The sequence below is a fragment of the Desmodus rotundus genome, chromosome 4, assembly GCF_022682495.2.
Source record: "Desmodus rotundus isolate HL8 chromosome 4, HLdesRot8A.1, whole genome shotgun sequence".
Classification (NCBI taxonomy): domain Eukaryota; kingdom Metazoa; phylum Chordata; class Mammalia; order Chiroptera; family Phyllostomidae; genus Desmodus; species Desmodus rotundus.
The window spans coordinates 157707846-157719250 of NC_071390.1; the positions used below are offsets into that span (position 1 = coordinate 157707846).

General features: G+C 37.3%; 1 protein-coding gene across 4 annotated transcripts in view; it reads left to right on the top strand.

Moving 5' to 3' along the window:
* Positions 1–7993, top strand: part of SMIM14 (small integral membrane protein 14) — a 48122-nt gene extending 40129 nt beyond the window's left edge. For all 4 annotated transcript variants that reach the window (XM_024573832.4, XM_045182658.2, XM_024573833.4 and 1 more), the window contains 2 exons: positions 2219–2361; positions 4851–7993. In XM_024573832.4, coding sequence (XP_024429600.2) covers positions 2219–2361; positions 4851–4883 — 176 coding nt within the window. In that variant the 3' untranslated portion in view covers positions 4884–7993. The remainder of the gene's footprint in view (positions 1–2218; positions 2362–4850) is intronic.
* The last annotated feature ends 3412 nt before the right edge of the window (positions 7994–11405 follow it).

Consider the following 11405-nt stretch of genomic DNA (forward strand, 5'->3'; position numbering starts at 1 on the left):
TAAACTCAGGTATGGTTGAAAGAGGTTTATTATGAATAACAAAAGACCCTATCACTCAGAGAATTCCAAGGGTTTTGGAGCTTTGTTCCAGGAACCAGAATGAAAACCAGATATGTATACTTCTTATATCACAACATCACAGTACCCATTGTGCTTGCCATAGTGTGTTGCATATTTGAGATGATTTAATTGAACAGGGAGCTCATTACTTCATGTAGTAGCAGAATCTAGCTGCAATCTGTTAACAGACCTAGTTGCATGATTCTTTATTTTGAGCTAAATTCCACTTCACTGTGATGTATACCCACAGTTTTGCTCTCTAGAATAGTATAGAACAATTGTGCTCACTCTTCTGAAAGACTGCCTTTTAGATAGAATTGTATGGGAACCAGCTCTATCACTAATGTCCTTTTAAGTACATCAGCTTGCAAATGGGTAGGTGTACTGAGGATAATGTAATTACTGTACACCATTGATTTCCAACCTTTTCATCTCATGGCACACATAAATGGATGACTAAAAATCTTCGGCACACCAAAAAATGTATTTTTTGCTGATCTGACAAAAAAAATTAGGCAGAATTTTGATTTATTTACACAGAACAGCTGTTGTTATTTTGGCTGTTATTTTTTAATTCGACAGTCTAAGAGAAAAGAGGTCAGTGCCCCAGACTAAATAGTCATGTATGACATGTTTTTCTTTTATTATATTTTATTGATGATGCTATTACAATTGTCCTGATTTTTCCCTCTTTGCCCTCCTCCACCCAGCAGCCCTGAATACCTCAGGCAATCCACCCCCTGCCCCATTGTTCATGTCCATGGGTCATACGTAGGTTCTTTGGCTACTCCATTTGCTGTACTATACTTTACATCCCCATGGCTATTCTGTAACTACCTATTTGTACTTAATTCCCTCACCTCTTCACCAGTTCTCCCCCTCCCCCTCACATCTGGCAACCTTCCAGTAACTAACTACTTTTCTCTTGCTTCTAAGTCTCTCTTTATCTTTAACCTTTGGCATTTTATTATGATGTGTTTTGGAGTGGGCCTCTTTGCATCCATCGTGTTTGGGACTCTGTGCTTCCTGGACTTGCATGTCTATTTTATTCACCAAATTAGGGAAGTTTTCATCATTCTTTCAAATAGATTTCCAATTTTTTACCCTTTCTCTTCTCTTTCTGGTACCTGTATGATGTGAATGTTGAACTGCTTGATGTTGCCTCTCGAGCACCCCCTACTGGGGACTTGGCCCGAAACCAAGGCATGTGCCCTGACTGGGAATCGAACTAGTGACCCTTTGGTTCGCAGGCTGGCACTCAATCAGTCCACTGAGCCACACCAGCCAGGACTTGACAGCCTATTTTAATAACCAACTAAAGATACTATACTTAGAAATTCAATCCTCTGTAATTTTCATTTCTGACAATTGAGTTTTCTAATATAGTTCAGTTTAAAAAATCTGTTTCATTTATTAGTTTTTTAAGCTCATACCATGGGGGTAGGCCCTGTGCTAGGTACTTGTTATTCTGAATTAAATAAGATATGGCTGCCTGGAAGAGCAGGGAAAAACTGATACCTACCTACACACACCTGACTTCTCTTAATAGATGCATAGACTTTAAAATATCTAGATCTGAATCCAACTTCTTTTTGCAAAAAAGATGGCCAAATTAATATCTCCTTGTTTGAGAATATTATTAAAGGGATCTTTATCTGTATATTGTACAACTCAGATGTTCTTTTTTTCTTAGGCTTTTATTTTTTCTTGCTGTTTCTATAATTAAATGGCAGGATTCCCTCTTCCTCCTCAAAGGAGAGTGTTTTTCTGTATAGCAGGTAATTTTAACCGGGGTTCTATAGACCTCAGTATTTCTGGATTGGTGGCTTTGTGGGTCCATGGTGAAGAGTCCCCTTAATTTTTACCAAATTCTCAAAGGATTCTGTTACCCCAAAATATTAAGAACTACACTATTAAAATCTTCATTTAATAGGCTTTGGCTTTTGACCATTTTATACCATTTGCTATTTAGATTTTCTCACAGGAGGAAAGGGAAATTGAAAATGTAGTACTTCATAACTGCACATCTCTAAATTAGTAATACAACTTTTTTACTTTAATAGTTTTTAAAGTTGAAATTTAAACTTTTTTTTACATTTATCTAACATGAAAATCATGCTACAGTTTTTGTCGCAAATACATTTGTTTTTGCCTTTAGTACCAGGACCCTCTGGTGATAATGGCATAAGTATTACCATGATCTTGATGGCCTGGATGGTTGTTGCAGTCATCTTGTTTCTACTGAGACCTCCTAATCTGAGAGGATCCAATCTAACTGGAAAGCCAACCAGTCCTCATAATGTAAGTGCTGTGGATTAGAAACCCATGGGGGGGGGGGTGGCTGGGAAGGGGGAGGAGTCTGTTTTGACAGAAATAATCTGAATTAGAAAAAGGAAGATTTAATTCATGGAGTGAGTTCTTTCTTTGTCTTGTCATCCTAGTAAATTCTGCAACCCCAAATGGCTTAGTTTGTGGCTTTTACATAGAGATAGAGATAAACATAGTAGCCCCAAAATAATTTCAAAATGAATTCCAATCTTTACTGACATGAAACATAAAAAATGATCCAGTTCATAATTTACAGCAGTGTTTCTCAAATCTTGGCCCTTATTCCCCAGTTCTATCTACTTCTCAGTTGATCCCTTGCCTCTCATGCTTCCAGCTCCCTAAATTCTCTTACTAGCTATAGGTCACATGTTTTTACTTGCACTTCATTTTCTCCCCTTGGTCCTAGCTATTCAATATAGTAGAGACACTGAGCCTATCTGGCTAAATCCTGTTTTCCTATCAATTTCTCTCAAACTAATTTTCCCAGTTCTGCCATCACTGTAGATCGACTGAGGTGGCAAAAGCAGAGGTAGAAATCACCCATTTTGATAAATTTTGATAATCATCATTACAACCATTTGTAGCATCTTCTAAATGAAAACCATGAAGTGATTCAACATGGAGTTTTTGGTACTATCTTTACTAGAACCTCCATTAAAGGATTCCTTTTAATCATTTTCAGAACCAGCATATATATGTATGTAATATGTACGTGTGTATATGTGTTTAATTTTTAAAATTTCATTTGGGTATTGTCTCTTTAAAAGTATTTCTATTGCCCTGGTTGGTGTAGCTCAGTGGATTGAGCGTGGGCTGTGAACCAAAGGGTCGCTGGTTCGATTCCTAGTCAGGTCACATACCTGGGTTGTGGGCCAGGTCCCCAGTGAGGTCCATGTGAGAGGCAACCACACATTGATGTTTCTCTCCCTCTTTCTCCCTCCCTTCCCCTCTCTAAAAATAAATTTAAAAAACTTAGAAAAAAAGACTTCCTTTAAAAAAAAAAAGTATTTCTGTGGATTCATTTGTTGAACACCAAATTATCCCACTAATTCCCTTCTTCACCCTTCACCATGTGGAATTCTTAAAATTGCTTTTCCTCAATCTTGTGTTGTTAATATGAGAAAGAAGTTCAGTTAAACTAATTTATGTAAGAGGAAGCAAATGTGCAATGTTAATTTGTCTGTGCTTTGGTTCTTAGAACTTAGATATGCAGCATGCTTACCTTAAGAAAGATGACTTCATTAGCAGTATATTAAAAGGCCTTAAGTCTTATTTATTTATTTATTAAGATTTTATTTTAATTTCAGAAGGGAGGGAAGAGAGAGAAAGAGAGGGAGGGAAACATCGATGTGCTACAGAAACATCAGTTGGTTGCGCCTCGTGTGCCCCCAGCTGGGGACCTGGCATGCAGCCAGGCATGTGCCCTGACTGGGATTCAAACCGCAACCCTTTGGTTCACAGGCCAGTGCACAGGCCACTGAGCCAGGGCTTTTTGTTTTTTTCTTGGAGAAGGGATTATCCATTAAACAGCTTGTATATTGTCTTGATAAAGTGCTTTCTTCTTAGCCCTTCTTCTTACTTTCTCTATACAGTCTTATTTCCTATCAAAGAGCCATCTCCTCATGGTTTAGAGCTAAAAAAATCCAACTTAATAAGCTAATTTAGAAGCCATTAAAAGTGACAGAAATGCAAGATTACAATCCCCTGAACCTTATTGCATTATTAGGAATAGTGGCTCTACTGCCCTAAGAACAAGCAAGAAAACATACTCACTAATTCCAAATAGAAAAATTGATCACCCTCTACCAGGGCCTCATACACCATGTCAGAGTCAATTAATGGAATCTTCCTGAAGATTCCTCAAGTGCCGATCTTTCCTTTACAGTTGAGATGCTTTCTATTGCAAGTGACAAAAATCAACTCAACCTGGTTTAAATAAGTGCTTTATTGGTTTACACATGAGAAAATCCGGAGGTAGGGTCATTGTTTAGAAAGTTTAAGAGTGTCATTAAGGACACAGTTTCTTTCACCACACCGTCAGCTTCATTCCAATATGGGCTCCCTTTGTAGTCATTAGGTGGCTGCCAATGGCATCCTATAGTGAGAAACAAGTCTCCAGCCTCACTTCGTACTGTCCCCAATTCATCACCTTAGCAAGAGGGATGAGACTACCTTTACTGGTTTAAATATCACCTCTGGAGCTGTTAGGGAGAGCTGTTTCATCCAAAACCTATCACTGTTACACAATTTTCCTTTCTTCCATACTATAGGGAAGAATGAGACAAACACTGGTGAATCCATGTTAATCTAGTATTCCCTTATGAAAAAAACATGAAAAGTTCAAATAAGGATATGATTTAGGACAGGAGGGTGGGGGTATTGCTACTCAGTTCTTACTCTATGTGTTAGATTGGTTGCATTGGCATTTAAGAATTCAACTCCATAATTTCTTTCTAATACAGGGACAAGATCCACCAGCCCCTCCTGTGGACTAATTTTGTGATATGGGAAGTGAAAATAGTTAATTAACACCTTGCACGACCAAATGAACGAAGATGACCAGAGTACTCTTAACCCCATTAGAACTGTTCTTCCTCTTGCATCTGCAATATAGGATGGTACCGTTTCCATGAGCTTCTAGAATTTTGACTTGCAAGCTTATTTTTTTGCTTCCTGTGTTATTACCATTCCTATTCACAGTATATTTGAGTTAATGATTCTATTTTTAAAAGTTACATGGGTTATTTTGGTTATCCTAAATTCAAACATTCCACTTATTTTATTTGTAATGGTGAGCACAATTTTGGTGATAATTTCTGGCCTGATTGAAGGAATTTGTGATCTCTGCATTTAAATATTTTAAATAGTTTTGATAGGCTTTGAAGTTGATTTTTCCATAAGGTATTTATAAAGTTATTTAGGGTTGTCTGAGATTGTATGAAAGAAAATTAGAACCAGACTGTTTCTACTTACCTTGGTAGTTTATTTGTAGGTGGCAGTTCTAGGACTGTGGCAGCCTTTGGAATATTTTACAAGTTACACCTGAATCTGTATCATCCACTGCAAGTGGCTTATGTGACTAGAAAAGGAGAAGTGAAACAATAGTTTACTAAGGTTTTTATTCCCATAAAATGTCTAATATTAAGAAAACTTTAAATAAAAATGATTTAAATATGGTGGATGACTTACAGTCCATTATATGACATTTGAAGCCACTGTATACTAAATAGCTTTATAAGATTCACGAAAGGAGGAAAATAGTTCATTCTTTTTGCCTTTGCCAGGTATAATCTATACAGTAATAATTTAATCAGTAATTTATTTTTAAAATGGGTGCCTCTGAGAAAGCTTACTTCCTGTCTAAGTACTTCCCTGTTAAATGAAACTCTTAAGGCTAGCTGTATTGGGGGTCTGTTTGCTTACTGACATTTGAATGCTATTTACTTATTTACTCTATTTTTTCTTTGAAGAAAAGTATTGGAGTATTGTTATTCTTCTGACTTTAAAAAATATTTAATGAATTCTTGATTTACCCCAAAAGGAGGGAAATGAGAAACAATCAAGGATCTTTTTCTTACCCTATATATTTCATTCTTGTTTGGTAACAGGGTGGATTGGGGTGGGGAGGAGCATTAATATAGGTGAAACTTTGAACTGTATAGAAAGTAAAATGTTGCATCGTTTTGGTCAGTTTGAAAGAAAATGAATACAAATGGCATTTTTAAAAGTCTACATAACCTGTGTGGTATAGATTTTTTTCCTGGCAAGCAATTGCAGATGATTTATGAGGGCTAGAAGATATTTTTCTATCAGTATAAGGATTTTCCCCCCTAGACCTGTCTAGCTTTTCACTGTATCGATCTGAGAAATTACCTGTACGAATTGAATAAACTTCTCTATATCATTGTACTGTTTAATAGAGTCTCTGATACAGTTGTGTGATGCTCTTAGGATATTTTCCCCCTTTATCATCATTATATTCTGGGTCATAAACCTTGTAAGAGTTTCATTTCATTATATAATCCCATATTGACTGCTTGCATTCCTCCTGTGCATCTTGGCTTTGTGCTCAACTTCTTGAAAAAAATATAACCTATTCTTAATTACTTGTGCTAACTAGGATATTATAAGGCAGGTAAGTCAAATCCCAGATAAATAAATACCTTGGAGTTAAGGTTTTTTCCTCTTGCTGTGGCCTACTGGAAGCCTGCCCAGCTCTGTAGCTTTTAAGGTACTTAAAGCAGAAAGAGCAGGAATGGCATAAGATGGAGCTAAATGCCTATAAACATTCCTATTTCTGCCCTTGCCCCCTGAACTTTGAAAGCTTGCACATGTATCCTGCAGTCTGTCCTCTAAACTGCTATAAGGGCCATCTCTGGCGGAGATCCTGATACATTCACTGAATCAACGGCTCACAAATAATTGAGATCTGGCTTTGGTAGAAGACATGGCTGTGACGGAAACAATGTCTAGTGTTAGAAAGAGACCTGGAAATCTGGACTTCTATTCCTGGTTCCTCATTTCTGTCACATACATTTAATTGACATTACAGCTAGAAGATTAACCTTTTCCTGTGTGGATCATCTATTTAACTGGTAACAAAAGTTTTCAGTGGAGTATTTAATAGTTTTTTTAGCTTGTAAAGTTTCTCTGTAGCCCTGAAAAGGATTGTGTACAACTGCATATAAAATATTCCTGTTAACCGAAGTGGTAATTTATATTCTTCTTAATTTCTTAAGCTTCTACACGTGGCCTTTTTATTGAGCACACTCTTATTCATTACTTGGCTTGTAAACATTCACCTGAACTATGGCTACAATCATTTTTAAGTAATGTGGACAAAAAAGGAAGATAAATCCTCACACTTTAATCACTGTGGGCTCTGAAACATTCCACAAATGCCATTAAGAATTTATTTTGTTTTAGTCATTTAATGTTCTTTTATGCAAAAGAGTGTTTTTTTGACTTCCATATGGAAAAAGTTAACATTGGAACTGTGTATAGTGAAAGATTTTATTATGTATCTATCCAAGCACTATCCTGTGATCAGCAAGTCATATTTTAAACAACTTGGAGATTTTCTGAAGTAACTATTAAGTCCAGCTCTTCCATAGTTAATTTTAGTGTCTTTGTGGTATGTGATGTGATAGTGTTTATGGAATTACCAAATTCTTGCATTTTCAAAGGAACCTTGGAAATCTATCACTCTGAGTGAAAGTCTGTCACTCTAAATGAATATGTGCTAAAATTTGACCAGCTTGGTTTAAGACAGAAAACAACAACTTGAGGGAGAAATGGGAGTTTACAGTTAATGGGTTAAATTTTTGTTGTTCAAATAGTAGGTTTAGTTTTGACATCATAATATTTCTAAATGAAAAAGTTATGTATTTGTTACCATGTCTGATTACTTTGTTAAAAGGAAAAGTAGTCACACGCTATACTAAATGTTAATTGCTGTTTTTAAATGTTTAATCATGCCAAACAAATCATGTCTGTGCCATCCAGGGTTTATTGTCATCTTTTACTGAGTACTTGGATTGGGATAAAGGGCTTGTACTATGCACTTTTTATTAATGAATAAATAGAAAATGTTAGTAACACTCAATGTTTTCTGTTTGGCTTTTCTGGGAAGAGAAGCAAGTATCTTGCTTAGTAAAATGTTAACATCTTTATCAAGCAGCTTCCTTGTAAGACTTTTTACCCCTCACTAAAGATTTTTCTGAGAGAGAACTTTATAAGAAAAAATATTTATATAATAGTAGTATGTGGCCTTACAATTAATCCAGCAGGTGTAATTTTGTGGTTACAACATATAGAGCAGATAAAAAATCTACTACCAGAGCCTATACCCCCAATAGATGGGTTAAGATTCTTAGCCTTCATTTTTTATCTAACAACCTTAAAGACTATATTTTACTGTTTTATCTCACATTGCACTGTTAACATACTACTTTCCCAGTTTCACTAGCAACAGCCTATTGGAAGCTGCAGTCTCAAGCTTCAAGCATAAGTCTGTTAGCCACTGCTACATCAGAAAATACAAGGCTTAAGAAAATCTTGGGCTAAGTAATATTGAAAATTATAGCTGGGGTGGTGAACACACAATACAATATACAGATGATGTATTACAGAATTGTACCCCTGAAACCTATAAAATTTTGTTAACCAATGTCACCCTAATAAATTCAATTTAAAAAAAGAAAGAAAATTATAGTTTCTCCATTGAAGAATGGATTGGGCTGATAATTTCCTCCTTCCACAAATTCCAAGCTATTTTATCACTGTCACAGTATTTGAACTTAGTCACACAGGTGTAAACTGGCAATGCTACAGAACAGACTTGGGGGCTGTGGGGTCCCTCTGTCACTGTGGATTCTTAGCCCACTGCCATGGAATTGGAATTACAGTTTTCAGTGCCAGAGTTTGGTGAAAAGAAAAGGAACTATTTATTTAAAAGTTATACAGAGTAATGACTTAATGTCTTCCTTAAAATTACAATGTCCCTTTAAAGACTTACAAACACACACAGTCCTTCCTTCCCCCTTTGCCCTGGCAGGCTAGTTTTGGGTACCATATCTCAGGAAAAAATATATATAAATCTGCAGCTCACTTCTCCCAGTTCCTCTCAGTCATCCGTGCTTGGCTGGCAGGTCTCTTGCAGTTCCCAGCGCCATCAGTTATGTCGCCAGAAGTTCTTAATCCAAAACTGGTACCTTCTCAAGGCCCACCAGCAATAGCCCTTTCACCCCTTTCCTACCTGCAATGTCTCTTCTGCATTTTTCCAAACTGCTAAGAGAGAGCTCTGCGTGGATGCTACATTCTGCTTTCCAAGCCGAGACTTAGGGAGCCCCAAAACTGCATGGTTCTGACCCACGTGGCTGCTGCGCCTGGTTTTAAATCCCAGCGCAGATCTTCCTCTGCAAACCCATTTCCAACTCTTCCCACAATCTGCTACACCTACCAGTACTCCCATATTTTTTCAGCCTTTTTTGGCTGCCATAGTTCTCCGGGGTGGGCGTGGCTGTGGCCCTGAGGTGTGGAGTGAACCATCTTCAAGCTCTCAGGCAGGCACTGTAACCAGGGGAGCTGCCTCCCAGTTCCATCATGGGTTGAAGTCACTCCCATCCCCCTGGCTTAAAGCATGACCACAGCTACTTAACATATCTATGAAGCTAGCCAGCAGTTATAGGTATGGAAAATAACCATTTTTGCATATCAGGTATAAAGCTGGCCAACTGTTGATATGCAAGACAACTCTCAGTGGCCCCACTCCATGTGCCCCACTACCTAGTCCAGACTTGTGGGAGTGAGGATATCCTATATATTACCTGGACACCCCGAGTTCCGGACCTCACTGCAAATCCCTTTTTGGGGGGTGCCCCTAGCTGCACCCTGTTACACTTTACTGAATAATCTTGTAAATTTTATCCAGTTTCCCTCCAAAAATATAGTAGTTCTGCATAATACTCAAGTTGCTTTTAAAAGAATCAAGGCCATAATTTATATGGCATCTTCTGTTTGGAATTCAGAACATTCCAACATAGGCCAAAATGTTTCCTGTTCCTCTCAACTTCAGTCTTAACAAAAATAAGTATAAAATGAGGAAAGATAGATTTGAGGTGTCTTGGTTAATCACTATAGGGGACATCCCCAAAACTAGAATTCAGTTTATCCTTTTGTTTGGCACACTGGGTAATTTTACCCCTAGGGAATAGATCATACAGTGAGGTTTTGTTTGGGTGAAAGGTAAGCCTTTCTTTTAAAAAATGGATTGTTCTCAAGCAAATCACTTTTGGAAAGGGGACCCATAGAAGTTGAGGAGCTGGAAACTGATTTCCTTAAATATATCTGCACAAATTACTGTCAGAAGCCAGAATGGTGTGGCAGGGAAGGGTGGGGGGCGGTGGGGCAGTATTACCAAAGTCCTATTGCTTTTATTCCCCCATTATATCTTGAATTGGTTCATTTCTCTGAATTGCCATGGTTACTGTCTTGGACATGCTAGTTCAAATTCTAGGTAAGTGTAATTACCTCTGAATTGGTCTCCCCACATTCACTCCTTTTATTCCTCTAACTACCCTCTTCATTTCCTAGTTCACAGGTGGCAAACACAAGGCCCTCGGGCGGAATCCAGCTCTCCACCTTGTTTCTATCCTGCCCAGCTCCTTGCCCCTAGTTAAAGAGTAGTTATATTTATACAGCCCTAAAATTACATTTGGCCCTTAGAAGGCAATCGAGGCTGATGTGGGCCCCAGTGAAAATGAGTTTGACACCCCTGTGCCTAGTTAATACCTATGTTTTACCTTTAGGATCTCAATTATCACAACTTGAGGAAGCATTCCTGACCTACTATGTTAAATACTCCTATTGTATATTCTCATTAAGACTATGTATCTTTCCTTCGTAAATAAGTAATTTTACACACATCTGTGTGATTGATGTTTCCCCAGAGTAAAATTTAGGAGGGCGCGAACTGTATCATTCTTTACTCACAATTATATTCCTAGTGACTAGCACAGTACTATCATGTAGTTAACACTCAGAGGAAACAACGAAGGTTTTAATTTGTAAGAGGAAACTTTACAAATTGAAATCCTACATAAAAATTGATATATTAAGCAGGTAACAGCAGAACTGCTCTGATTGGAGAAGGGAGATGTAGGCGATGCAGAGCCCTGCCTGTTTTAACCTCCCACTTAACTCCTTTTCCTCACAGACTACTGACACACCACCAGAGAAACATTAAGTTCTCACACTATTTATTCATAGGACTCCTTTACACATCTAAAATTTGAAGACCCCCAAAGTGTTTTCATGTTGATTTACATTTATTGGTATTTACCCTATTAGAAATGCAGGCTGGTAAATTATGAAAAATACATTAATTCCTTAAACGTGACTAATAAATCTATTTACATGACAACATAAATAACACATTCTAATGAAAATTACTATATCACCAAATAAAAAATCTGTAAGAAGATCGGTATTGCTTGACATTTTTGTAAATATAAAAA